We start from the raw sequence: 27999 nt of genomic DNA on the forward strand, positions 1-27999 counted from the left end.
AATTATTATTCACGCGAGAGGCGACATTCAGGAGAAGAGGTTGGAAACGAGCAAAAACGCGACGCCGCGAAAACGCTTCGGCGTCGTAAAAATTACACCGGGCAGAGGTGTTAAAACGAGTCACGGCGCTTCGAGGCAGAGAACTGTGCGAGTATGCGTGTCTACCTGCGAATCTGTTTCGAGCTCCCGAGCACAAAACTTATATTGCATACGGATACGAATTTTCTCTCTAAAAGCGTTCACTTTAACCTGCCTCTTTCTTTTTCGCGTAACGTGCAACAAGTGCACTTTGTCTAAATGATGTTCTAAGATCGTTCACCCCTAAACTCCCCTGATCTTTTCAAGGGAAATGTATATAATTTTTTTTGTTCCAATTTAACATTCTACGTTGCGACGATTTGCATGACAAAGTAACAATTTGCCTATCTTGTCGTCGAATAGCGAACGAGAAATACGCGCGCTCGTACGTGAGCGTGGGCAGCAGCCGAGGGATCGGTTTTCATCGGTTATAGTCAAGCCTACCTCCAACCTATGCTTGTTAGTCGTCATGCTACCAAGATAATCCTTGATCTCTAAGTCAAGCGTTCGTCGTTAGAGTAAGCCTATGTCGGCCATTGTCTTCGTAACGATAGCGATCAATCGGTATGGTTCGACGCCCCCGGCGACACCATAGGCGATCCTCATTCCAATCTCGGATATCGGCTTCATCGTTCTGGCACTGCGTCTCCGAAATGTCTTCATTTATCTTATTCAAATGAGACGTTTTCGGATAGCTTTTATTTGAATAAAAGAAAACGACCCTTTTAAGAAATTCGAAAATTAAGACTCGTGCGATATATATCGCAATTATTTCACATTTATTTTATAAATATAATACATTTCTGTTTTTAATTAAAAAAAATTTTTTCCTTTACTTTTTAAAAATCAATTATAGAGTTTATTTATATACTTAAAGTTGCCTTGATATAAAATGATATAAAATACCAACCGTCTTTTTAATAAGACTGGTTCTGGACTCATTCAGTGTCAGGACCATTTCCGCATCTGGATGCGGGTATCAGACCGGATTGATAGAGTGGCAGTAACTCGGTAGCTGAAAATGGGAGTGGTTGGGAGACAAGAGGACAACTCGCTCAAAGACATCTTCGTGGCGCCTCTGCGCGACTGCAAGGAATGAAGGAACCCAGTGGGTCTCAGCCGTTAGGCAAACCATTGTAAGAAATGTTACTCCTCTCTTTAATTTCCATACGACGCGAAATTTCACAATGTCCGTTATTTCCTCTGGTAAAAAAGATTTAGCATCGGAGCGTAGATCAGAGCAATTTCAAGATCTTTTTTATTTCAATACAATGCATATATATCACATGTGAGAAACCCTGCTGCCAAGTCTCTCCTCGAGGAATGTCCCTTTTCGTCCTCGGTGGGCGGCACACGCCTCGCCAGTTTTAAGAACAAGAACCGACTATCAAAGTGTCGGTTTATAGTTGCACGTCCACCCTGCGTGACGTTGCATCCTTTCCTCAATCGTCTCCCTTTCGAAAAGCTCGAGCACACTTTCGAACAGGTCGTTTTTTCAGCATTACGCAATTATTCATTTTATTAAATCTTTTTGGTCGAGAAAATCGCAAATATGAGAAAACATGATTGGCGAAGTTTCTCGTTACGCGCTTTGAAGAGCTCAAAAGGTCTGAAAAATATGTTCGTAAATTCATCTTTTTTTTTTTCAATTAACTTCATCCCGTCGGATGTGGAAAAATACACAGGAAAAAAATAAAGCTCACGGCAAAAGCTACGCGTTTCTGCTCATTCTGCAGCTCGTTACGCGACCATTATCCCCAGTCTCGCGAATCCATTATTCTCTCTTCAGCCTCTCGAAGGTTCTTTTGCGAATCGCGCACCGTCCACATGACGCTGCGGAATAATGGTTTACGGTCGTTCCCCGGCCGACGAGAACCTCCGGACTCTGATCGCGCGCATGCATACTCGTCGGCACACGCATAATCCGGTTGCAATCTTTCGCACTCAATCACGAAGCAAATGACGCCAGTTGGCGTTGGTCTAGAAGAGGCAAAATTACCGGAATGAAATTGATTTAAGCAGACGCCTCCGGGCAGTTCTGCAACCGGACGTTTCGGCTTATGACCGATGATTGCCCGTCCGAGTAAGTTTCTACATTTGTTATGCGGGGGGGGGGGGGGGGAGAAAAATTCGAAGGAACAGCAACTGTTTAAACAATCAGTCATTCCATTAATCATACATTTCTCATTTGCATTTAATGCTGCTACTAGCTGCTGAGATTATTTAATATGAACTGATCGACTGATCGTCTCCATTACCGTTTAAAATGTACAATATATTTAAAATTATTCCGTCAGAATGCCAAACGCCCTGCTAACCAACGAGATCTTCTATGGTGTTTTTTTTTTCTTTTTTATCCCAACGAGATCGCTTCCTATCGTCCGATAAACGTCCCGATGCAATTTCCCGTCGCCGATTGGCACTTAAACTTTCTTTAACTGCCAGCATCCACTTCGGTGAACGATCTCGAGCACTCTCGAGCGTTGCAGAGGCATCCACGTCGTCACTTACTCATTGGATCTTTATGTGCCGCTGCGCAGCGTCCGCCGCTGACGGTCTTTGTGCGCGACGCGCTGGCTACCGAGCGCGTTCATTTGACGGATGCACCTACGCCACGCAGCTCCCTTTCACGGCTTGGTACGTGCCTTAAGCCGCATTCGTCGGGCCGGCTCTTACGAGGCGCACCGGCGACTGAGTCCAATTCAGAAGCAATTGAATTCACAATTCCGTCCATTACGAGTGTCGGGAAAAAGATTACGGACGGCGCTGCCGGGCTGTGCGTGCCGCATCTGCATCCATGCGTGGAACGGACCGCGGACGTATGCATAAATGCATATATGCGCCTCCGTACGTCGCATCGCGCCGTAGCGACGTAGCCTGTCTGTAGCGAGTTACAGGATGTGCAGGCTCCTGGGAGCTTAAAGCTCCAGCTAGACAAGTAAAGGCATCACCGCACCGCCGTACGCGGGAACCGCCATGTCGGTTGATGGGGACGACCCGACGCGGCTCAACAGGCTCTTGAATAGATATTCGCGGCTCTTTTAATAATTTATTAATAATTGACAGTTGAGACGAAACGTAACACTTATTTGGAGAGCGTAGTCGTTAAGCAGATTTGCATGTGCCGGTGAGAATATGCATAACCACTGTCTTTCATCAAAGTCTCGTGACACCGAAGCAGAATGCATCTCGATTTTCAGACGTAATTATTTCTTTTTTGTTCTGTGCGTCGTCAATTTGCGAATTGTAAACGTAACGATGTATCAACGTAATAATACGCGTAACAGCATCAATCATAAAATCATAATAATTTCGTAAACAAATATAGAGCCTTATTTTATAATACTACAAATGTTGTAATTTTTTAGGAAAAACTTGAAAGTGAATACTCTTGCCAGTGATGCATTTCCATCAAAGGTTTACCGGTGAATGTGCGCGGCGTGCGATAAAATCCCGCACGCTGAATTCGGACAATCAGTTTCTCGTGATTGTATGTACGTACGTGCGGCTCAATCTTATTTGGCGTAATCACTACCTCATTAAGAATTCAATAATTCCGAACGAGAATCAGTACTTCTTCTTGCAGTGCTCCAAATTTCCGTTTCGCTCAGAGCACCGCGTGCCCCGGACGCGCATAACGAGACCGTTGCGAGCGGTAACAACGCGTACGAATAATACGCGCGGCGGGAGAAAGTTCTGCCTTTTGACGCGCTGATTGCAGGTTTCCTTTCGCGTCTCGGTGCTTTTTGACGTACCCGGGCCGGGTCGCGGGAATCCGGGGCTGCCCGCCTCGGTCTCCCACACCCTCGCCGCCCGAAGAACTGGAGCACCACGAAGCGCACGATGATAGTAATTATGCATCCATGTAAAACGTGGATTTGCACAGAGCCACCTGAAACCGGCCCGTGTGCCGCGCGTACGATTATTAAGCCGTCACAACGCGGGAGGACGGCTCTTATCGTCTCGTGCTTTCGCTGCTACTTTTTCTTGCCATCCCCTTCGGGAACAACCCCCGGGGAATTGCAGGGTGGTAACGCGTATTCTCAAATCGCAAGATGTATAATCCTCCCATTTCGCCCTCCGTGCCGATAACCTGCCGCAACTGCGACTTACTTCGCCGCTCTGCGACCGGGAAAGCAAAAATTCGCGCGGCAACTAAATATAATCAACCACGTGTCTAATGAAAAACAAAGCGCAATTTTGCTGTTGTCAAAAAAGGTAATCAAACAAATTTGCATTTATTATTATTGCGCGCAGCGATCAATCATCCGGTAGCGGAAAGATCCGCTCGCCGTAATTGCGATGCGGAAGAGAGTGTCGTGCGAGCGTGTCGTCGAAACGAGTCCCCCCTCCCCGTCTCCTTCCGGTCACCGTCAAGTTCCGCATCATTGTCCCCATAATTAGCCATTCAGATTTGCTTCCTTGCGCGGACGCGTGTGCGGATATGACGGTCCCGACGGCGGCACGTGGACGACGTACGCGGACTGGCAAAACGCAGGCTGCCACGCGGAGGCGTTAGCGGAAGACCGCCGATATGATAAATACAGCCGCTGCAGGTGGTTGACACTTGCGAGAGGCGATTACGACCTGGTAACAACATGATCGCACCTTGAGAAAAATTCCTCCGTTCCGTAGGCGGATGCTTACGCTCACGAGCGACGAGCGGAAGGCTCGCTTATAGGAAAAGCATAGTAATAACTTACTGCTTCGACGATTTCAAAGAGCTTATATCGGAAAAGGGTTTCGAAAGAAACGATCCCTCGATACGGGCAATATAACTTGATATCTGTATCCATCTTTATTTGATTTTCCAATTTTAAGATATTATTCAATAATAATTATTGAAAAAGTGGGTCTTTTTTTATGACAATTAGGTGAAACTTGTTAGCCAATAACACTTTTATCTCACAATCTGACAAGTAGCACTCTCGTTCACCGCGGCACGTAAATTTCAGCATGAAACATCGATAGCCATCGGTTGTTGCGGTACCGCCCTGTCTGTTATGCGTCGTTAGTACTCATTGCGAGCCTCTGTTAACAGTCGCGGTTAACTCGCGACTGAATCATAAAGCCGCCGCCATTCACGGGGCCGCGAGCTATTAACAGGGCACAGATAGCGCTTGCGTGTCCGCGCAAAAAAATCTTAATTATTTATTTACTGCCCGTAATAAAGGTGCTAAATCGACTTCTCCCGTCCCGGCTGAGATTTTCGTGGCCTTTTTTTTTGCGTCGTTACCGATCCCGCGCTCGCACGTAAGATAAGGCGGCGACGAATGCGCGATAGCGATCGATAAAACGTCAATTATGACTTGTTAATGGAAAGCGGCGTCATTAAAGCTGCGCGTAAAACTTACTCGTTATTCGGCAGCGCGCGGCGAGATTCCCGCGGACGTATCCGTCGCGCTTTTACAGCCGGATGTAAAGTGACTCGGGGATACGATTTCCTCGGGCGATCGTAAAGACCGGAATTCCATTAAATGCACACCGCGCCGGTGTATATAAGTAATAATGGTAATAAGTGTCGAAAAGGGCCCCGACGTCATCTCGTTCCTCCGTAAAATGCGGCCTCCTCGATCTAAGATAACGCGCCGATTTTAACGCGATCCGAGAAAGTTAAATGGCACATAATATTGCGGAAGGCTAAAATAGAATTACAGGTTTATGGTACTTACGAGATAACTTCATGAGCCGAAGTCTCCGAGATATGGCCAAGATTTCTTTGTTATTTTTACAAAAATCTTAAAAAACGTTATTTATGTGACTTATATGAACTATTTAACTACTGACAGTCATTCGTAAAACTCGCGACGCAATTTGATTATTAAAAAATTGATTTAGATTCATTGATTAAAGTTAGTATTAGTGTAAAACATTCGCTCGAGATAGTTAAAATTGGCATTTTCCCGGGATGCAACAATTTAGGAGTGCAAAGTGCTCGTAAACGAATGCCAAACATGAAGAGAAATATTTATGAGTACGTACCGGTTAATAGCTTCGGATCATGCAATCGTGCAGATAATGCTGAAAATAACCAAGGAAAGCACCTGTGCGTATCGATATAGGTGCCTAAAACTCTCAACAGACCCTTCGAATTGGTACAGTGGACCCGAATCCGGATAGCCATGCATATCTGGCAAAAAAACCTTACATCGATTCTCCTTTTTTTTTTTGTTTCGAACGGACTTTATACACTGATACCGATGGCACGTGAACGGTAGAAAGGTTTTTCATACTATTTAAATATTTACTAAACGACTAATTCTGAGATAAGCGCTGTATATTTAACCTGCAGTTAATTTTTAACTATAGAAAAAATAATTCGTATTGTAAAGTTCTTTATGGAGCATATAAGATAAGAATCTTTCTGACGTATGATCAACAATGTTTTTTTAAAAATAGAATAAAGTTATGTCTTGTCTTACATCTTGTCAGAAAACATTAATTATAATTAGAGAAGAAAAACTATTCTAAAATATATTTTATTTCATTTCCTCGGTTATTAAATAGATAACAATAATTAAGCAAAACGTAATAACGTTAATAGAAGTAATTAGTAATAATACGACACCGAACATATCATGGAATTAACGAGTACAAAAAGCGAACGTGATCGCTATCGCAATTTAAGCGGCATCATCTTGCAATCGAAAAAGAGAGAATTAAAAAGATTTAATCTCATGAGAATTCTCTTGTGAGTAGAAATTTAGCGTTAAACTATTATTAACAATAATAGTCTTTCCGTAGAAATATTATTTCGCGAAGATAATTATATCGATTGTAGCAAGAGTAACATTTCTCAAACGTTGTAAGATATTCCAAGTCTTTTATATTGAAGTAATTGAGGATTCCATGGAAGGAAAGTACGGAGAATCTGGAACGCCTGGAAGCGTCGAGAATTTCTTACCCTACTTTGTTAATAACAAAACTTAACAAAGTATCACACCTAATAATTTCTTTAACGTTCGTTTTCGATGCTAACACCGACACCGGTCACATCCTTCCGCTATCTACACATGTCATCTCTCTCTTCGCACACATCCCGCATTTATATGCGCATCATTAGACTTAGTTAGTCTCATGCCACTTGTGGCTTTCGTCGTTCTCACAACGCGTTTCCGCTTCCGGCCAGCACGTGCAACAACCAATCGACCGTCACCACCTGAACCCGCTCCGAACACTTGCTGAAACATCTGTAACCCCGAGCCACGTGAATCGATATGCCAGAAGGGAAATATCCCCGGCACGGCTGTTTCACTAACTGGATCGTTAGCGGTCCAACGACGCGGTGACGTCCGACGAAAAGTAAACGAATAGGAGCAGCGCGAGCGAAGTGTAATAAAAGAGCTAAAAAAAAAAAGGAGGAGCAAAATCTCGTTATATCGAAGGGCTAATTCGAAACGATGTATTATATTAATCTTGGCGTTAGTCAGCTTATTCGCTCGCTCGCTCGCTCTCTCGCCCGGTGGAACAGTCGTAGATTAAACAAAAGGGCTGACGAAGAGGCGATTTCTCCCGCGGCAAAACCCGAGTTCACAATGAGAACTACGCGCTCCTTCCACGTGTGGGCAGAATAACGAAGAAAAACTTTTTCGCTTCCTCCCGTGGGGGGAACGGATTCGATTCTTTCCTACTCGTTACAATGGCGACTCGCTATAATTCCCCGCGCGCGGACGGATGAGTAATGATCTGCCAGTGATACAAATCGTTGCGATTCACCTGCAGCCGATCGGCGATTCGGTTCTGGTTCCAATTAAAAGAACACAGGTACAGATCAGCGGGTGGACCGTCCTTCGGCGGCACCCTGTGGGAGTTCGGCCTCGGTGTATCCCGCGATGAGGCCCCGATCGATACCCACGATTTTTCGATATTGCGCTATTAGTCACGGCGCTCTCGCGAAAAGGGAGAAAAAAAGAAACGGTATCGGCCGAACCGCGGACGACTGCAACGCCGGCATAATTACCAAGCGCATTGACGTATACGTCGTAATTAGCGGCGACCGCTTAACCGGCAGACATAGTCAATTTGTAGCCATTCGCCTCGCGAGGTCTCTCGCTCATTTGCGACTAATAATGTCACTCTCTCTGGGAGAAGATTAAACGTCGGAATATATTGACACGGCGCGTCCCGGCGTATCGCGCCGAGTTAAAAGGCGATGTTAATTAGCGCACGCTGAATCCTCAATTAATTGTATAATACATATCACACACATAATTGCATGAATAACAACAGAAATGATTTATAATTACAAATATGAGATTTGTTGTTAAAATGTAATTAAATTACACGCAGAAACGATTCAATAATGAAAATACATATTTTGTTTTACAACGCTATTTCGTGTTACTATGCATGAAATTTTACGTTGCAGTTTATACCAAAAGTACTCGTACGGATATCGGAAAATAATAAAGGATTCATCTTGTTGTCTTTACGCCATCGTACCGATAACCAAAGGACTTAAACTAAGAAGCAATTCACCGCGCACTCAAGATTTACAACTTAACTAGTCGACTCGTTCAATTTCCGCGTGCACGCCAAAAAACTCCTCTTCTCCCCCTCGTCGTCGCCGAGCCCTCGTCGCGAGTTTCCTGCGGCCGTGCCCGGAGGCGTAGGCGTACGTAATAACTCCTCATGTAGAAGCTGGGCGAGGCACGAGCGAATCTCGCGCATCGCGTTTATCGTGCTTCGAAGCGAGAGTCGTCTTCGTATATGGCCTTTTAACCTTATATGGCCGGCGCACCTGCCCGCGCCGCCTCCCGATAGGACATTTCCCATAACGTTTTCCCTTTTTTTTTTTTTTTATGTACCCTTATAAAACCGTGATACTCTACCCACCCCATCGACGGCGTTCAGGATTTATGATCGCGGGCGTCGGACGCGTACCTGCCGCAACTTTAGCCCGGAATACCGGAGGCTCGAATCCCCCTTTCGATCCTCCTCTCTCCCGTCCTCAACCCGCCCCTATAAAGCTTATCTATCTACGGTCCTGATACGAGACGAACTCTGGACGGAACGAGGAGGAACATATCCCTCGATAAACTCCATCGTGGATCCATTATAAAGAAATGTTTACATCTCCTAAGAATGCAAATAGGTTCTTTTAATTTTTGCAATAACAACAGAGTCGGCCATATCATTCGAGACAAGTTCTGTAATTTCATCGAATAAACATTTATTTTCACATTAATGACGTTGGAAATTGATCAGTATTTTCCGTGGCATAAGATATACGAGACATCGAACATGGCCCGATGCGAGTCTTCGTTAGAGTGGTGGTCTCGGGAGGAAAAAAAAGTTCCTATCTTTCGCTCTTATCTCCCGCCTCGGGACAACACAGCCCGAGACGTGAAGCGAAATCAACTGAGAGGGGGAGGGCGGGGGGGGGGATGAGGAAAAAGTTGGAATTAGGTTGGGTCGCGCGCGCGCAGGTGTTGCAGGTCAGGGTCAGATTAACCCCGATCAGGTTACCCCTTAGCGTGGGAGTGCTGGCAGCCCCGCGTAATAATAGGATAGCCGCGTCGGCTAGCGGAATATACGAGGGGCGAGATGCGTTTACTCCAGTTAGATCTCACTCCGTTATAAACGGTTTCATCGAGCCGTTGATTTATCTCGACGTTCCTAACGAGATTGTTCGTACCTTATCTCCTCCCCCCGGACAGGGGCTTACGCCCGGCGAATCGGTGGTTTTCTATCTGGTACCTACGTTTTCCTACACGAGTCAAAAGCGTACGAGTTTTCTTCAAACGGCGCTAAGGTGCGTAATTTCGAGCTCGTTTAACTACCGGTGATTTTATATTTAGTACACATTATTTGCTCAACCCCTTGCGCCGTAATAACCTGCCGTTACATCGCTATAATTTCGCTCCGTATTTATAGCGACGTAACGTTATAATAAGGGCTTCGACGGCGAGTGGTTGACCTACACTGCACTTTCATAGATTGATCTCGTTTCGTCTTAAGCGCACTCATCGAATTCAAGGTGTATCTCGGCGGTCGTAACGGTAATTATCATTTTATCTCGATCAGTTCGCGATTCCATCGATTTCTTTTTTCATACGTGGATTGTTATTTCCAAACAGCAATCAGTCGAGTTATCGAAAGATAATAACTAGATCCTGTATAATTTCAAATCTGTTAATTGGCAAAAATTACTCAATGATAAATAAAATCCTTAAACCTAAAATAATATTTTTCATCTATAATCTATAAACTATTTTCTATATTATTAAGCAACAATTTTTAATACAGTTATCTAAGATTAACTGTACATAATTGAAGTAAAATTTATCTCTTCCATTACCGATTTATCCCCGATTTATTTTAATGATATCCATCAATCTTTCTACAAATCCAAGATTATCTTCGGTGTCTGCCTAAGAAAAAGCAATCAGAGCCGCACCAATTTGCAGCGTTGTAAATTGACTAGATAACAAAAGTCGGATTTTACAACGCGCCGCTCTCGTCTCTCGGGCCCCGCGGGCTATCGTGTCGGGCCCAATCCCGATTTCGTCTCCAAATGCCGATCGTACCCATCCAATCTGCGCGCGTGTAAAACGAATGATCACCAAGAGCGCACCGAGACAGCGCCTACCGTGTTCCACCTCGGGCGACGTCGTAATGATTACGCGTGTAATTTCAAGGATATTTATCCTACATCAACATTCCATCGCGATCGAAACGCGTATACGCGTGTTGCTGCAGCGCGTAGCCCGCGGCCCGAGACAATTCCGTGCACCTGCACTTTAATTCAGATTTCTAAGTTATACGTACGTTTGAATGCAACTAGACGTGACTCATCTTCATTTCAAATCGGAATTTGATCGGTATAAATAGAATGGAATCTATGAAAAGGATTATTTTTAAGGAAAAAAAAATGTATAATTAAAACGTTTATAATTATGTACAACGACGAAAAATACCCCGTTTATGATACATCACTCATTTGCTGTATAATAATGACATAACTAAATAATTGTTATTTTCTAGCCGTCGACAAAAAAGATAATTCTAATGAGAATTCAATAGAAGACCTAATATGTTTATCTACTGAATTAATAGATCAAAATTGTTACACTAAAATCGTACTTAAAAATAATCGCAAATTTTAATGAATTAAACGAAAAATTTAGTTATTTTGAGTTGTAGCAAACGGACGACTTGTCGTGTAAAGTTGTTTCTAATTATCATGAGAATTGTAGCTGCTATATGTGTGTGTGTATACATGTGCCGCTCCAACAACAGTTCACGACACTAGCAGGGATTAATTTTGTTTCGTGCGGTCTTGAGCACGCTTCGGTGCTGCTTGTGTAACTTTTTTGGCGTGGCCAAGAAGTCGCGGGGAGAAGTTAAATTGACTTTGCTGTACGGAGGGCCCGATAAGAGGGCCGCCTCGTCGCGCGACGTCGTAATGGTTACGCGTGTAATTTGAAAGTTATTTATCCAACACGCGCATTCCACGCGCGTTCGGAACTCGTGCACGGGGCGAGTTCGAGCGACCGGAGCGTGTTGCTCGCGGCTTAATTAAATTCATCGGGGCGGGGGACACGCACGACGAATGATAATGTACTCGGGGACCGTGACCAAAGTCGATATCACAAAGAGCGTATCCCCGAGGATGCGTCGCGCGTTACAATAAGATCGAATTAATTGGGACACCGCAGGGGCCGGGGGACCTGTGGATTTATTTATTGTGAACTAGGACAGAGGAGAGCCGCCGACCCCCGCCGGCCCTTACGATTAATATCATTTTATTCGGCACGGAAAGCCATCCTTCTTGACCGGTCCTAGAACCGCATCTCGGTCCCAACACGTTCATTTGCCCCATCGAGCCGCTTTTTTTGCCGTCTCCATGAGCTACATTAATAAATAATCATATTAATCAAACTATACGCCACAAATACGCACGCTACAGCTTAATAATAACATGAATAATGTGGTTTGAGCCTTTTACAGAGGATATTTTCACTTACTAAGAGACATTCTTTACGATACAAATATACGAAATACGTCAAAGTCAAAGTTTTTCAGAACGGTTACGGAGAAGATCCGTGGCTCTCTCGTGGTTCGAAAGAAAAACGATTTTATTTCCTGATGGACATTTTCCTCGGTGCGATGCGCGACATATTTGGTAATTCAGAAAAAAAAAACTATATACATATACATGTGGATGGTTTCAGATGAATCTCCCACTCTACGCGCTGGACGCAAGAACTCGAATGGTGAAGCAATCCGTACACCTGTTGCCTAGATCCATGATTTATTTCGAAGATTTCCTTTCTTCTTGTATCTCTCGCGCCACACGTTTCTCTACGCATTGTGCGTGGGTTGCGAGTGGAATATTTTTCACGTGCGCGGGACAAAACGCGCGACGTGAAATATTCTCGTACACGGCGATGCATCAATTCGAAGACGCTACACTTGAGGGGGTGGAAAGGGGGATAGCGGAGAAAAGGGGGAAATCTCGGGAGCACGAGAAGAAATAAAGGATCTCAGCTCCGTGAATAGTCTCCTCTTCGATTCGATACGATCGGAGATCTTTGCTAGGCTAATACAGAGGGTAGCATGCGTACCGCATTGTTAACTTGCATGTCTCTCGCATTCGTAACTGAAAAAATAAAAAAAGAAAAAAATTATTCTGATTGTATATTAAGTTACAATAATATGATAGTAATACTGGAAACGTTCCATACATATCATTTGCTTTGAATAATTTATTGTCTACTTTATTCAATATTCCGTTTAGCTTCATTTTCACGATATAAATGTTACATTATTCCATGAACTCAATCGGAAAACGAACTTTATGATGACAATTTATTAAAATATGCAAAAATATCGACCGAGCCGCACGGCCGCGGTGCTTGGCTTTCATAATACACGCCATGCCGCGCCGTTACGAGTGGATGAGCAGATAATCTGCTTAAAATTCGAACAGAGCTCTCGTACGCGAGTGAACTCGGCCGCCTCCGATCGGGGGCTTCGATCGGAAGCATTTTCTCGCCGCTTCGGATACCCGCGGCGGCTCAAACGCCCGTCGAAGTGCTCTTAATCGACCGTAAATAATTGCATTTATCACACCTATCATTGCGGACGTCGTGCGCAAGTCGGCCCTTCTCGAAATCTGCTTTCACTCCCGGGAGAAAATTGGCACGTTGCCAATCTCGGACATCGATCCGGGGGCCGCGCCGCTTCTCGAAGTTTGATTTATCGCGAGGTACGCGTTGCATCACTCGCGCGAGGGGCACTCCTCACACCTGCCTGCGGTAGATGTGAGCCGCATATATCACGCCTGGTAATTATGATCGATGCAGGGAGTAAAATTAAGGGTACGCGTGGGGGCGCGTTTTCGCAGCGGCTCATTAGATCCCACGAAAATCGGGCGCGAGAAATCGGGCTTCGGTGTAATTATAAATTTAATGTACGGCGAAACCAGCATTTGCGTAATTTGAAAGGGAAGGGACCGGTAATGGACGCGCGCGCGTTCGGGTTTTGGTGATCAAGAATGGAGATTTAATCGAAGATCTCTGTTTATTGAGACACTCATCGAGAGGTCGCGATAATATCGATAACTTCGTATGGAAAATTATTCCGTAAAAAAGATGAGGAAGTCGCATCGCGTATCTTAAATCTCGGGGACATCAGAATGCAAAGTCGCGAATGCGCTGTATGAGCGCGCGACCACGTATCGTCGGCACAATGACGTCTCGAATTTGTCGTAAACAACAGGTAGGGAGGTTGTTTTTCGAGCAGGACGGGAGAGCAGTAGAAATAAGAGCCCGGATCGTTCGCGGCCTCGTGATTGTCCCGCGAAACGCATAAACTATAAACCACCCACAGCATAAAGCCGAAGGAGTTATTGTAGAGCGTCACCTTCGCACACACCTGGATACCCTCCTGCGCGTTGAGGACCGACGACCACAAGCCAGGAATTTGCCAGCTGTCCCTCTCGCTCCCTCTCTCATTCCCTTCCACCCCTCTTCATCATTCCCTTCTTTCTCTCACTTCGCACTTTTTATTCCATCACATGATTCCTTCCCTCTTGCTCATTCGGACATCGGCCATCTCCGACTCTTACGCTTTGCACTTTTTATCCTCCCACCACACGCGTGTCTCCCTCGTATTTTTTTTTAATCGTGCGTCTCGTGCTTCCTCCTCTCACGGCTATTTTTCTGTCTGATTCTGCTCGTCTCTCTCTTTCGCTCTCTCTTCGTTGAAGATAGCCATAATCGATCCTCGTTTCTCTCGCCGGTCCCTTACCTCTCACCCTTGTAGATTATGGGAAACACTACGAGCCGGACATTTACGACCGGTGAAATTCGCGATGCATGAGGTGCTCAATCGCGAATTTGATACAACTTAATCGCGAACGTCCTCACATTCCTTCCATGAGATCCCGCTTTCGTCGCGGCGCTATAAACACGAACTCATTCCCGAAATTTTAATATAATGTATTAAATAATAATGGAACAGTCAACACTATTATGTCTCCCATATTTTATCGAACCTGAGACAAATTATATGAACATTGAATCCATCAGCGCCTACAATGAAAATAAATTAGCAATAGAGAGTAAAAAGATATTTCATTGATGTTAATGCTGCTGCATCGTATATCGCGCGGAATTAATTAATTATCACGATCTCATCGGCATTATCGCTGCCTTAATGCAGCACGATCCTCGCGCTTAATTTCCCCGAGGAAGCGCGAGCCCGATAATTACGTCGATTTTTGTGCGAGCCCTCCCGGTTGGGGCATAAGTAAGATGCTCGAAGGAAGATATACTCGAACGTTACTCGGCCGGTTGGCGATGCTGTGCTCTCGTCTGTATGACCGTGCGATATACATTGTGGTGGTCCGACATTCGCTGCTCTGCGGCGGAGGGCCAGCTCGATGCAGATATGGTTTATATACCGGGCCTTATTGTGGCACGCCTTTTGCGCCCCCCCCCCCTCGCAACGTGTAGATTCGCAGATACCCTCTCATGGAGCTGCTCCGCGCCTTACTAATGCTCCAGTTTATAAGGGTTATCTCTCGTCGGGATCCTGGGACGGGGGCGTAGGGGGAGGAGGTCGCTCGGAGAAATCGTCGGAGATCACCGGGTTGGCGAAGGGGGAGAGAAAGAAGACGCGAGAGAAGAGAGCGAGAGGACAGAGAAAGAGAAAGACCACGAGAGACGAATAGATCCGCGAAGAAACCAGGCACGGAGGAGGCGGTAATAAAGGCCAGGCGGGTGGCAGGAGGACGATCGCGGACGGAGGAAGAAAATAAGAGATGAAGGAACTGTGAAAGGAAACGGAAGAAAGAAAGAGAGGGATATGGTAGACGCAATCTCGTAAAAACACAATAAAGGTATGGTGGAGAAATAAGGAAGAAGAATCGTCGGGATCCTCGGGGAATTTTAGGAAAGATGAGCGTGGAACGTCGGAGGACAGAAATTGGTAAAAATTCCACGGAGACCGCGGAATGAAACGGGGAGGCCGCGGGTAGGTCCGTGAGAATGCGAGGATGAACCGAAGAAGAAAAAGAGAAAGAGAGAGAGAGAGAGAGACCAAGGCAATCCTGAGGCGCCTTTAGATTTATTTTGCGGTCACGATTCCACGACGGTGGATAAAGCGGAAGCATACTCACTCGCGCAGCAGCGACGGTAACTCAAAGAAAAACATATTGACAGATACGATCGTAAAATAAATCGCGGTTTATGAAAAACCCCTCGCGATTGTTACCTCGGTCACGAACAAGTTTGCCCGCAAAACGCTTCTGAACATATTTCTTTCTATCACGATTGCGTCCATTACCAGTTCCACGCTGTTCTTCGATTATCGCGAATGCGGCACGTGTCCGCGAGTATATGTGAATAAGGTTCTAGCATTAACATTGTTTTCGTGAGATTCAATTCTCATAAAAAATGATTCTCATGAAAGGAAGCTGCATGATTTGCGACGTAAAAGTTCCTCGAGAGAGAGCACGCGAATGTTCAAAAGTAATAATTAAACTCACGTGGCTGTCGCTCGCGACGCTCATAATAATAATCAGTCCATGATTTCGCTGTTAAAATATACGGTATATCTGAAAATTAATGACGCTCGCGAAAATGCGGTACGGGGATCAGAAAGCGGAGAAAGTCAGAAACACACGGCATTATCCTTACCAACGCCCGAATCGCTCATCGTTCCCTTTCGGGAATAAGCATTGTACCGCGATAATAATTCAGCGGTCGTGCGAGAGAAACGGCGCGGCGCGCCGTGAGAGCAACGTGTAATTTCAATTTGCCGAACGGACAAATTAGTCGTCGCTGGATCGCATCGCTCATCACGCGCCGGTCACTCATCAAATCCCTGAATTACACATTCCCGGCTGAACGATATCGCATATGATGCACGCAGATGGAACTTTCAATCCGCTTAATGGCAATTAAACCTTAAAGAGCCAAAGCTTCTAATCAATTAATCGTTGTTTTAGCGTCCGTTTCCTTGATTTCTTAACGTCCCTTATAATTTCTGACATATTATGTTGCAGTTGAGTAAACGAATTAACTCTAACTCACATTTGGAATAAGAGTTTTTAATTAATAAATTTTAATTAAAAATTCTTATTATACAAAATGCCAGTTTAAAGTTTCTTTACTTATTCACAATGATATACTTCCCGCAAAAAAAATAGATTACAACACGCGTGTTTTTATATTGGAAGAATTTTACTACACTCCTCAAATAATGCAATCGTTCGATCGCTCCGTCTGCTCGAACATCCGCGTTGATTGCGTAATTATTAACAAGACACTCTATCGTGGCTCGTTGTACTCCCGACTGTCGAAAGAAGCCCAAGAAGAGATTCCCAAGGACGGAGACCCTCTCCATTCGGTAGTGGGCTACACGACGGTCGCGCGGGACGATGGCAACTGGTGCCCTTTTAATTACACCTCGGTCTAATTTATTGCGAAATCCGCACCGGTGGCAATGCGATCAGATAAAACCCACGGCCATAAACCACGGCGTCATATAAAACTCCTTTTATTCCTAACCGGCCGTGGATCGAGGCTCTTGTGCCCGGTACTTTCTGTCTATCCTCGTTCTCTCGGTCCCCCTTCCTCCTACGGTATCCCTTTGCCATACGTGGATACATAGAAGGATCGTTCTTCCTTATTCCACGACTCGTTCCCTCTTTCTTGCCATCTCTCCTTCCTCCTATCTCTTTCCGTCGTTCCTCCCGCCTTTCTTTTCGTTTTCTGCCCCCCCCCCCCCGTGTGTTCCCCTCTCGAGCCTCGGCCTCGTGGCATACCACGCGGACTATCTCTCTCCAGCTTTCAGACGTGCGTCCTGCCTGCGGCCGCCCACGCGCCGACCCGACGCCCTCCCATACCATTCCATAAAGTTCTCCCACTGCCACGGGCATGGGTTCTCCCGCGCATGGGAGACGTACGTTCACGCATGGTCTCTCGTCGATGGTTACGAGCACGGTAGCCGACGGGTGTGCGAGAAACGCTTAACGAATCGGCATGCAATAAACATAGCTGATCTCCCCGGATGCATCCGCCTGTTTAAGATGTAAGGACGGAATGAACAATAAAAAATAGAAAACAGAACCGTTCGTTAAAAAAAAAAAAAAAAAAAGAACGAATGACTGTCAAGTGGAACAACTTTTTCGAGAATCTTTCGGCGACCTGCCCATTTCGCCCAATAGACATCCCTTCAACACTGGAAAATAAAATCGCGCATCGTTCGCCGAGGCGCATCCCTACGTATTACCACACGTAGAGTGATGGATTACACCGAAGCTCTTTCTTCTCCGCTGAGAACGAAGCTCTCGTCGGCGCGCTTTGAATTTTTCTTCTTTCCTTTTCGCCGTCTCCTTAAGAGACGCCGAAGAGCTTAATCGTGTCGAGGATCATCCGAGCAGCGCGCTTTCAAATATGGTATATCGCTAAAAGAACATCGACCAAGGAGTGACCAGGTGGCCAGGTGGGAGGACTTGATTGGACCAGTAAGCAAGCTCGTATTAATAATTCAAAGACTCAATAGGCCTCTGCCTCACCAGCGAAGCGGTTCGCGGTTGCGCGCGTGTCTTGATTTACAAGTGCGTTTATAGGGTAGGCGGCAGATGTACTTTCGGCCTCGATCTTCCTCCTTTCCTTCTTTCTTCCTTCCTTTCTTCTTTCTGCGGTGCTGCGGCGTTACCGCTCGTACGTCGCGTATTTTAAGGAAGCTTCGTTAGGCCGTCCGCCGTTTATGGAGATCCTAATGATTCGAGGGCCCTTCCCGCGTAGTAGTGGCACAACTGAAATTTAAATCAGCGACCGAAACTCGATACACGAATGGCTCTCTTAGAAACGTTATGAAACGATCTCCGAACCTATAGCAGCTTTCGAATTTTATTGAATTTCGATCGGGGCCAAACAATTCCGTCTCGAACTTAAGAATAGGGTCTTCTCTCGAATACGTAATGCCATATGAATATTTAAATTCGAAAGTTTCTTATTCTTTATTTTACTCTTCTGAATTTACGAAACAGTCTTTTTTTACGAGCAAAGATAAACAAGGTAATACGCAGGGTTAATGAAAGAGTTAATAGAAATTCTTAATGCACACACGTCAAAATGAAGAGATTTGCAACATTTGAATGCACCACTTTCCGCCGCACGTAGGCGCAGCTTTCTTGCACCGCCGTCAGCGTTGACCCCCACGATAATACTGGAGGGCTAATATCCGAGCTGTCCATCCGGTCTAAAACATCCGGGTGAGTAATCGGTGCGCTTTATTAAAGTGGATCGCGGCGGGCATGGATGTGGGGCCTGCATGAGCGCGCAGCTGTATCCTGGACAAACGAACGATCCGTATTTGTCAGAGTAAATTAGCCGCGGATACCGAGATAACGAATCGAACGACGCTCGACCTGTGCATAATAAAGCAATGGCGAGCCCCTCGGTCGTCCCAGTTTAATCAATCGGCTACGGAACGTACTTGGACAAATAAGCTAACGATACACGCGCAAAAAAGAAATCCAAGAACGTAAAAGTAATATATAACCTCCAGGTAAACATAACTCCGTTATATTTCAAAGTGTCTTCCTCGGATGCGATATATAAAACAACGTTTACGGACCACAAAAAGTTTCCTTAAAAAATCGAAGAACACGACACGGCGATTTTTAAGAGTGACTCTCGTGTGTGCCAACAACGAAATGAATCCACTGTCAAGCTATTAAGGCCGGGGCCGTATCAAAACAACCCGCGACGTTAAATTATCTAGCAATTAGCGCCGCGAGTATCTCATCGCGTTCACGTGCGTTTGACGGTAGCGAAGCAAGAAATCTGACCAGCAATTAAATCCATTTGTCAATTATTTGACGAATGCCCCCGCCCGTCCGAGTCCCGGTGGGCCGATTTGTGCCAGGGGCCGCTCCGCTTTACGACGCTCGCATACTTCTGTACTTCCGTTCGTCTAATTGCCAACCGACGAAGAGATTCTCGCGATCCACGTGTGGCCGTCGCTAATAAAAAGCGCAGATATGTCATCGCGCAATTATCCCGCCGGCTGGACGAAGATGGTCCAGGTGGTAACAACGACATTGTATCCTCCGAGAGCATCCTGGAATCCCCTCGTTGGACCTTTCGCGCGGGTCCCAACGTTGATTCCTCAGCGAAGGACCGGAGCCCAATTAAACTTGTGTTATGGCGGAATGCTCTTTCGAGGCAGATACCGCGGTATTGCCTTCTTGATGCGTTTTCTCTCGATACCGAAGAGTGGCGAGTATCATTTGCCCCAACGTGGAAATTAGCAATTCAATAGAAATTATACATGCAAGCAGTTCCCGATATGCAAAACCTTTCTTTGTGGAATTTCGTCGTAATTTTGCTTTGCCAATGCCTGTCCCGTATTCTTTTAATTGACAAAAATTTATTAAAAATTTATTTACTACTTTCTTACAAGCAATTTTGCATTTTATTGTACCGAAAGTCTTAATTTCCTTTGAATTAATCTAACTTGAATTTCGAAATACGTGACGATTTCAAGAAATGTAGATAAAAGTCGCGTCATTCTTTTTATATTAAAATGTGCGTCACTCATAAAACTTTGCGTGTACCGCTCTTTCAGTGATCGACATTATATGTTTCTCAAAAACTTTTGATAATCCAGATACCGAAATTAGTTTGTGACTTTTTCTGATCATAATTCTTAATATTCCATTTCTTCGTCACTGAAGAACGCGCATTATCAGTTTTAAAACTAGGTATATAAAAGGCTTCTAACGCTGCGTTCGTCGCGTACAAGAAATGTTGTGAATCTCGAAGAGAGACCCAGTTCGAGGTCTGAACCAGACGATCGAGCACGCCTGATCACGCTCACGATTAATCGCACTTAACGGCCGATGACGCATCGATCGTGCTAAGCCACGGATGCCGCTTCGTTTATTAACTCATCGAGAGGAACAAGAAGGAAGTCGACCAGTAAGCTCCGACGATAATAAATTTATGGACGACTAAAGCAACGTCAATTCAACCGCAGGCCATGTGAAAAAAAAGATGGATATTTTTAGAATTCTCTTAGAAATTAGCAATATTGCCCGCTATAAAAATTGTTTTAATTCGTAAAAAAATTTAACTTAAAAAAATATGTGTTTAATGAATGTTTATTATAAAGTTTTAATTTCATAACAAATTCTAAAAGTAATTTCAAGTTTAAAAGAGCTTATCAGCAATTCCGCTGACACGAATGTGCACTGCACCATACCTTTCGAAACTTTCAGCTTCGCGTTATCGTGCCTCTCGCTCTCGCGGGGGTCGTGTGCAACGATCGTTGCACCGGCGCCGCGCATCAGTTGCAACATGGAATGCCGTTCCAGCGTTACACCTGGTCTTGCGGGGAGACCTGGCGTGTCGCTGGGTTACAACTACCACGCTCTCCCATGGGAACGTTAGTCGATCCAGTAAAGGGACCCCGCGCGTAAACGAGAATCACGCTCGTGATTTCGTCGTTATCGCCCGCTGAAAGTGGTCCCTCGGTTCCACCCAGTCGCGAGTCGACGACCTGAAACCATGCGCGGTAGTTATTAACTCGTTCCGCGAGATTTTTAAAGTTGCCGAGCGCCGTAAGTTACGATCAGCCGGGAACACTAAATTCGCGCGGATTTATGCCACCGTCTCGCGATGGGTTAATTAAGAATTGAATTTCCACGCGGTGACACACGCGGTACGCGAAATGTCAGACGCGCCGAATTTACAGACCCATGAAACAAAGTCCTAAATTGTAGACAAACACGGATTTCCACGGCAATATTATTTTACGGCACATTAAGCCACGATGCGGGACCATGTTTTCCCTTTTTCTTTTTTTTTCCCCCAAAATTTTTTTTCTTTCTGTAGCCGTGAACGTAGTTAAAAATAAATTTCGAAGCGTCCAAGACAGCACGTATGCTAGCTGAAAAATCTCTTTGACGAGGTACGTTCACGGCATCGTTCGGTCGCGACATTCCAAATCGCACAAAGAATCCTTTGTGCAATTTATATCCTCTGTAAAAGTTTACAAGAATGGCGACATATCAAAGCAACAAAGCATCTATCGTGAAAAGTTGCAATATTTTTCTACATCGCTTCCTTAGACTCGCGACTACGGTTTGTAAGGTATGTATACAAAAAAAAAAAACAAAAAAAACGACGAGTTTGAGCCCGGTTCCTCTCTCATCGCGAACAAATTTTGCAGCAGCGAGAACCAATAATTGCACGCGGGATTGCAGTAGCCGCGAAGTGCCGGAGCGTACGTGTCAAAGATACGCTCTCACCGGGCAGCGCAAAGAGAAAGAGAGAGCGAAAAAGTGAAAAGGTAACTGCGGGTGGACGTAGAGGGGGGAAAGAAGAGGGAGGGTTGAACGTGGGCAGAAAGGAAAGAGAGATGTAAGCGGACGGTCGGAAGCACTTGGGCCCTTGCATGGCGAAGCGTGGGGCAATTTGCGGTGCGCTGCGAATGTTTCATTACCGGGAAGCGCTCACCGGCAGCTACCGAATTTTGAATGAGCTACCGGCCGGGTCAAGAGAAGAGCGCGCGCGCGAGAGAGCGTCCGTCAGTCACTGAAGACTCGTAATTGAAATCCGCTGCCTCGGGAGCCGCGCCGACCGCAAATCGCGCGAGCAAACACTTTTGTCCCGGGCCGTCCGCAATTTGCATCGTTACATTGTGCGTGCGGGAGCGCGCGAGCGTCCCCCCGCGTATCTTTGCATTAAGCGTAACATTGCGCACCTCTCTTGTCGTTTCCGAACGCAGTACTTAAACTACTTCGTGATATTTAATTATATAATGCCTCGGAATCCCTGTAATTCTTCAGTTTTTAACATGAACAAATATTTTTTCTCTCTATCTCTCTCTTATTAATTCATAATTGATCTTTAGGGAATTTAATATGGAGGCACATGTTAAAAATTATTAAATCTAAAATATATATATTTGGGCATGAGGCTTATACCTCGCATGAAAGATAAAATAGTATGATGTATATTACGATGCTCAGTATGATACATTCTTTGGCGGAAGAAGCAGGTTTAAACATATAAATTGCATTGTGGAAAATATTTTGTCCTAAAATTCGTATGTCTATACTGTATTTTTAAACGACAATTCTTTTACATGTCCGCAGGAGTCGTGCACGCGACGACAAAATACCGAGAGAAAACGGAGAGATTTTACGGATCAGATAGATGAAATTTACACCTCGAAATCCCTGCGCGTGGCTGCGAGGATGATGCCATCGAAGTTCAACAAAACTTGAGCTCTTCCCTAGAATGGTTTATCGCAGCTCCGAAAATTAACAAAGACTTTTGGATCCGTGAGCCTTCACAGCCTAATCTCATAAAAAGGAAACGTCTAATATTTTTCAAAGGTGAGGCAACCCAATGATCTGAGGATTAATCGCCAAATTATTCTAAGTTACAGATTGTTAAACTTTATATATTTATCACAGCACAATATAATTATACAATATAACTGTGAACTAACTGCAATATTAATTTTCTTTTTTTATAATTAACTTTGTTAAATTAAGTTATATAAAATAAGTATATAAGATTTCTAATTAAAAAATGTGTATTTTTTAATTATTTTTCGTTATTTAATTCTAAAATGTTAATATTTTTAATTGTAAAAATAAATTTCCTACATAATTAAGTTATATTTTTGTAAAACTCATTATATTGTTGAAAAAAAAGTACGAATATATTTCTGTACAATCACGGTATGTTTATTGTCTTTGAAGAAAAAACTCCGACGCGAGAAGCTTAATCACGCAAGATATCATTTCTGCGGGCGAGCTCGGACTGTCGGAAAGAATCGAGAGAATTAAAGTTGATGAAAGATCTTCCCGACGGCGATTTATTCACGCAGGGTGATGTGATACCCCGGAGCCGACGTCTTCTCCGTTGAAATATCGTGGCTTATGAGACAGAGATTCGGTCTCTCTCTTTCTCTCTCTGTTCGGCTTCGCGTTGAATTTGTAATTCGTAAATTATTGCATCGTCGACTTTTTCTAAAGGAGCCATTACTTAGCGGCATCCCGTTAAATATCGCCGCAATTACGAGAGGCGGCTGCACATCGGGGATTCACAATTCCGCTTCCGTCATTAGAAAGCATCGATTCCACCGACCACGGTTGCCGAATGGCGTTTAATCTTCACAGATGTTGACGCGCAAGTTTCAAACAATGGAGAAATGAAAATGCAATTATCGTGCGTATGGATAGTTAATCCTTCAGGTAAAACAAAATGGTATCGAAAAAAACAAATGGGGGGAAAAGAGAGAGAGAGAGAGAGAGACAAGACAATTTAGTGTGGTGAGTTAAGATCTCGTCAAAATCAAATTTCCGTAATCGACCACAACGCTTGATTTGCATGCGAGGGACTTTCATTTATTATACGCGAACTTACTTACGGTGGAGTGCCGTATAAGGAGCGCCGGTTGGCTCGCCTCCTGTACTGTCAGCGAGAAGGCTATTGTCAACGACAGATGGACATCCAATGGGCAACATGTGTTGCATATAGCGACACATAAAACGTATATATATGCGCTGCCCGCACGAGAAAGAAGACTCGGCATTGCACCATCGCCCTTTTGTCTTAACGAGAAGAACCGGGCGCAGTGCGTCACTGAAGAATGCATGTACAACATCTGCACTTCTTTTGACGTCTCCAACAAGACGTTCGAAACGAATATCTGCCGGAAGGCTCGAGCACGAGCCTCTCTCCCTTTCAACTCTCATTCTGGTCTCGCACGAAACACATCCAAAAGATGCACCGCGAAATTTAAAACATGAACTTTTGTCCCTAGTCCCTCTCCCAAGAGCTCCTTTTAGAATAGCAAATGGCTCTCGTGATGCTTAACGTCGACCTAAATTCGACCTAAATAGATTTCTTTTCTTCAGAGGATATTATTCTCGCGCATGAATATAAAACATAAGACTTAGCACATCAATATATGCCACACAAGCGCGGTTCTCTCGGCGATGCACAAAAGGCAGTATGCTAAAATTCCAAATTCACTTTCTTAGACGAAAACAGTTCGTTTCTAAGCTCGTTTCCAGCAAAAAAAAAAGGGTGATGCTCTCTCCTTCTCACGCCGCGGTCACCGCTCTATTTTCATTCAAAATACATTTCTTTGAGGAGAGCTCTAAGCCGACGCTCTCCACGCGCCGTGACCGATATCGTAACGTTGTTTTCTGCCTATTTAACGACACGCAACCGTTTCAAATTCAAGCAGAGGCGTACTCGAAAAAAAAGGGGGATCCTCCTCGAACGTGACCTGTCTCCCCGAATACTCGCCGGGCCGGCACATTTAAATTTGAGTGGACGCGCCGCACTCGTGAGCAGCATATGCGCGGATTCCTGAGGTATCCGTTACGTCCACGATCCACGATTCCCCGAACTTCCCTCGGTCGGTTACCCGAAGAAAAAGAAGCCGAGGGGCTACACCCCGCGAGAGAGGGTCCGGTCGGGCGCGGCGTCGCGCTATCAGTCTCTCTCCTGGGGACAGTGTTAAGTTACAGGCATTACCGAGACCCACGAGATAAACGCCACTCAGGGGACGAATGCTCGCCCAGGAGACACGATAACAGTCTATCTTTACGGTCTCGGGATTTTTCGTGAGATTTCGGCTCCACCTGCCCGCACTCCCGTCAGGGCCGATCCCGTGATCGGGAGAACGGTACTAAGTGCCGCGATTATCCGCGCGCTCTTTATTCCCCCATTTCCCTATCTGCTCGTCCCGAGATCACTTAGACAGGCTTCGAAAACCCACCGGGAGTGAGACCCCATCTCGCCGTCGCGCTCGTTAAATTCGGGCCCGATAATCATATCGGGTCCCGTATGTACGAGATATCCCGCGCGCCTGATGCAATACGCTCGTTTTACAAATCGTTCGCTACAACTCGCGAATGTGTAGTCAATTTATTAGCCAGTACCTCGACGTAAATTACGGCGTTTCGCCGGGATTTTAATTGGGGACAGGTGAAGAAGGAGACACCACGCGTGCTGACACTATGCAAAATGTGCGAAATGCGAAAACTAATGACAATGGTGTCTGCTCGTCCTGGTAGTTAGCACGGTTCACGGTGTCTCGAAAGAACAGCGTCGCTCCTCTTTGTCCTAATACATCACACATCCAATATCTCTGCAATGCACGTTGCAAAATAAAAATCTTGATCGATTTAAATTTTTTTTAACAATATATAAAATTGTGTATGTATGCCTGCATACAGAAAATTAATATATGGTAAATAATTATATAAATTGGTAAAACAAGAACAAAATGATTTTGTAATTTAGAAAAATTGCTTATTAGATCTTTCTTGTTAGAAATGCTTGTGGTAATCGATCGATTATAAGCAACAAATAATTGATTTCTTTTACGCAAAAATGTCCGTGATTTAAATAGTGAAGTTTATGACTTTAAGATCAGCATCAACAAGACATTTAAACTATGTCAACTGTACGGCAGGCGATTCTGTTTGAATATTTTATTGTTAGTGTTTTCCAATAGCATTGTTAGCTGATAAGATGTACCAGGATTTTACGGCCGAACGAGAGCGAAAGAATGTAGACACAACCAGTTCAAATTAGGAGGGTTCTTTTTTTTCGAAGAGAACGTAAATCACAACTCCGACTTGTTGGATCATTCTTTAAGAATAATAAATTAAAGAAATAAAAGATGATACATTTTTTGCAAATATATTAGTGAAAGTTTTAAGTTTTCTGTAGCCTCTTTTTCAAAACTTTATTTACATTCCTTGAATTATACACATAATTCTGACTTGATGGCTTAAGAATTCGGTGTAAGAATCTTTTATTAGGTGTAGATAGACATTGTAAACGAAGTGCAAAAGCGAATTGTCATCGAGTGTGAATAATTGTTATTAATGTGTTATTATGCCGAATGTCTATCTTTGTTTCAATTTTTATTCCAAACTATATGAACAACATAAAGTTTTCTTTCAAAGCTACAGTTCTATATCAAATATTATAGTTAAAAAATTTTTTTTATGACTAGTATATGTGTACTATTTGATTAACAAATTGTATAACAGGTAAGATAAAATTCATTGGACGAAGGACATGTGAAGTGTAAGGTGTAATCTTGCATATTTCATATCCTCCGCCGTAAGCTCGTCATTCATTTCGCGACAGACAGATTGACGACTTCCACGACAATTTTAGAGAACCAATTTAATCTCTCTTAACAATTTTTTGCTAGATGCACAGAGTGATCGAATTGCTTTTCATCAATCAAACTATTCGTATCTACTTAGTCCGCTTATTTCCTCCGGTGCTACTTTACTTACTTCCTGCTGGCAACGTTATAATAAATGGCACTGATGGGTCTCAAAAAAAAGGTCAGTATTTTTTGTGCATCTCGGTCAGTCACTTGACACCCGGAAAGATTTCATGCGCATCCTGTTGGACCTCCTCCAATATTTCAAGGAAAATGAAATAAAATTTTGAGATGAAATAGACTATAGGCCATAAAACTTGATAAGATTTTTGCTAATATAAATATGCAAAAAATAAACTACTAAGAATCTAGTCGCTCTCTATAAAAATCGCGTGCCTCACGATGTTGGTGACAAATCACAGATGCACAGATGAGTCTTGTAGAGTGCGTCAAATCGATAATGGCTTCGCAGCCCTCGAGTGCCCGGAAACTTTCAAGTACCACCGGTAACGACTTAAAATATTCTTAAAGCGTTTCTCCACTTAAGATAATTCCGCGAGTCTTTTTTTTTCTGTTCTTTTTCCCAAGGAACCGGAAAAGGTGGTACCGACGGTATCTGCGAAACGTCTCGCTCGAGTGCGCCGTTGTTCCCCTTGAGACGTGTGCTTCGACACATTTGGAATACGAACTTACCCTCAAGAGTTGTGAATTCACGCGTGATGAAGAGGCAGAGTAAAAAAGATACACACAAATATCGATCCCGAAAAAGGAGCGAGATTCCGCCCACGTAGAGGAACTTCCTGTTTTTTTCATGGCGGATATTTATCTATTTCTCGAAACCCTTGCCTAAACCAACACCTAATGTACGAAAAGGGGCGCCTTCGGCGACACTCTATCTCTTCCTGCGCATCTACTCTTAACTCTTAACACACGCTTTCCGTCCTGATCGTTCTCAAGTGATGCCACTCTTCTGTTTTACCTGCGTGCTTCGTGATGGAGGAATTTCACCTACCTTATCTCGTGACATCCTCCCTTGCGAGGGAGGCCTCGCTCCATCACGGACACCTTCGCCAGGAATTATCGACTCTTCGACCCGAGGCGAATGATGGGATCTCAGTTAAGCAGCGTCCATGCAGCCTCCATTTTACATTGAACACACCTTTTCTTTAAAACATCTGCATAAAATTAAACAACGTTAACTAATTTTCATTTTAATCGAAAAACTATTGGTTGTAAATT

The 27999-nt window shown here is 44.4% G+C and overlaps 1 protein-coding gene and 2 long non-coding RNA genes across 5 annotated transcripts in view; 1 reads left to right on the forward strand and 2 right to left on the reverse strand.

Moving 5' to 3' along the window:
* Positions 1-27999, reverse strand: part of LOC118645106 — a 392389-nt gene that overhangs the window by 99817 nt on the left and 264573 nt on the right. Inside the window, exon 5 of one of the 3 annotated variants that reach the window (XM_036285535.1) lies at positions 25811-27935. The exons of the other annotated variants lie outside the window; for them this stretch is intronic. Coding sequence (XP_036141428.1) covers positions 27874-27935 — 62 coding nt within the window. The 3' untranslated portion in view covers positions 25811-27873. Of the gene's footprint in view, positions 1-25810; positions 27936-27999 lie in introns of those variants that run through there. 3 annotated transcript variants of the gene reach the window in all.
* Positions 246-12707, forward strand: LOC114253919. Its single transcript, XR_004962856.1, has 2 exons — positions 246-1214; positions 12255-12707. It is a non-coding gene; the product is annotated as an uncharacterized LOC114253919 (long non-coding RNA).
* Positions 10935-27868, reverse strand: LOC114253920. The gene is made up of 2 exons (XR_003625341.2): positions 27773-27868; positions 10935-21102 (listed from the first exon to the last, which is right to left on the reverse strand). It is a non-coding gene; the product is annotated as an uncharacterized LOC114253920 (long non-coding RNA).

This window comes from Monomorium pharaonis, chromosome 4 (assembly GCF_013373865.1).
Source record: "Monomorium pharaonis isolate MP-MQ-018 chromosome 4, ASM1337386v2, whole genome shotgun sequence".
Taxonomy (NCBI): domain Eukaryota; kingdom Metazoa; phylum Arthropoda; class Insecta; order Hymenoptera; family Formicidae; genus Monomorium; species Monomorium pharaonis.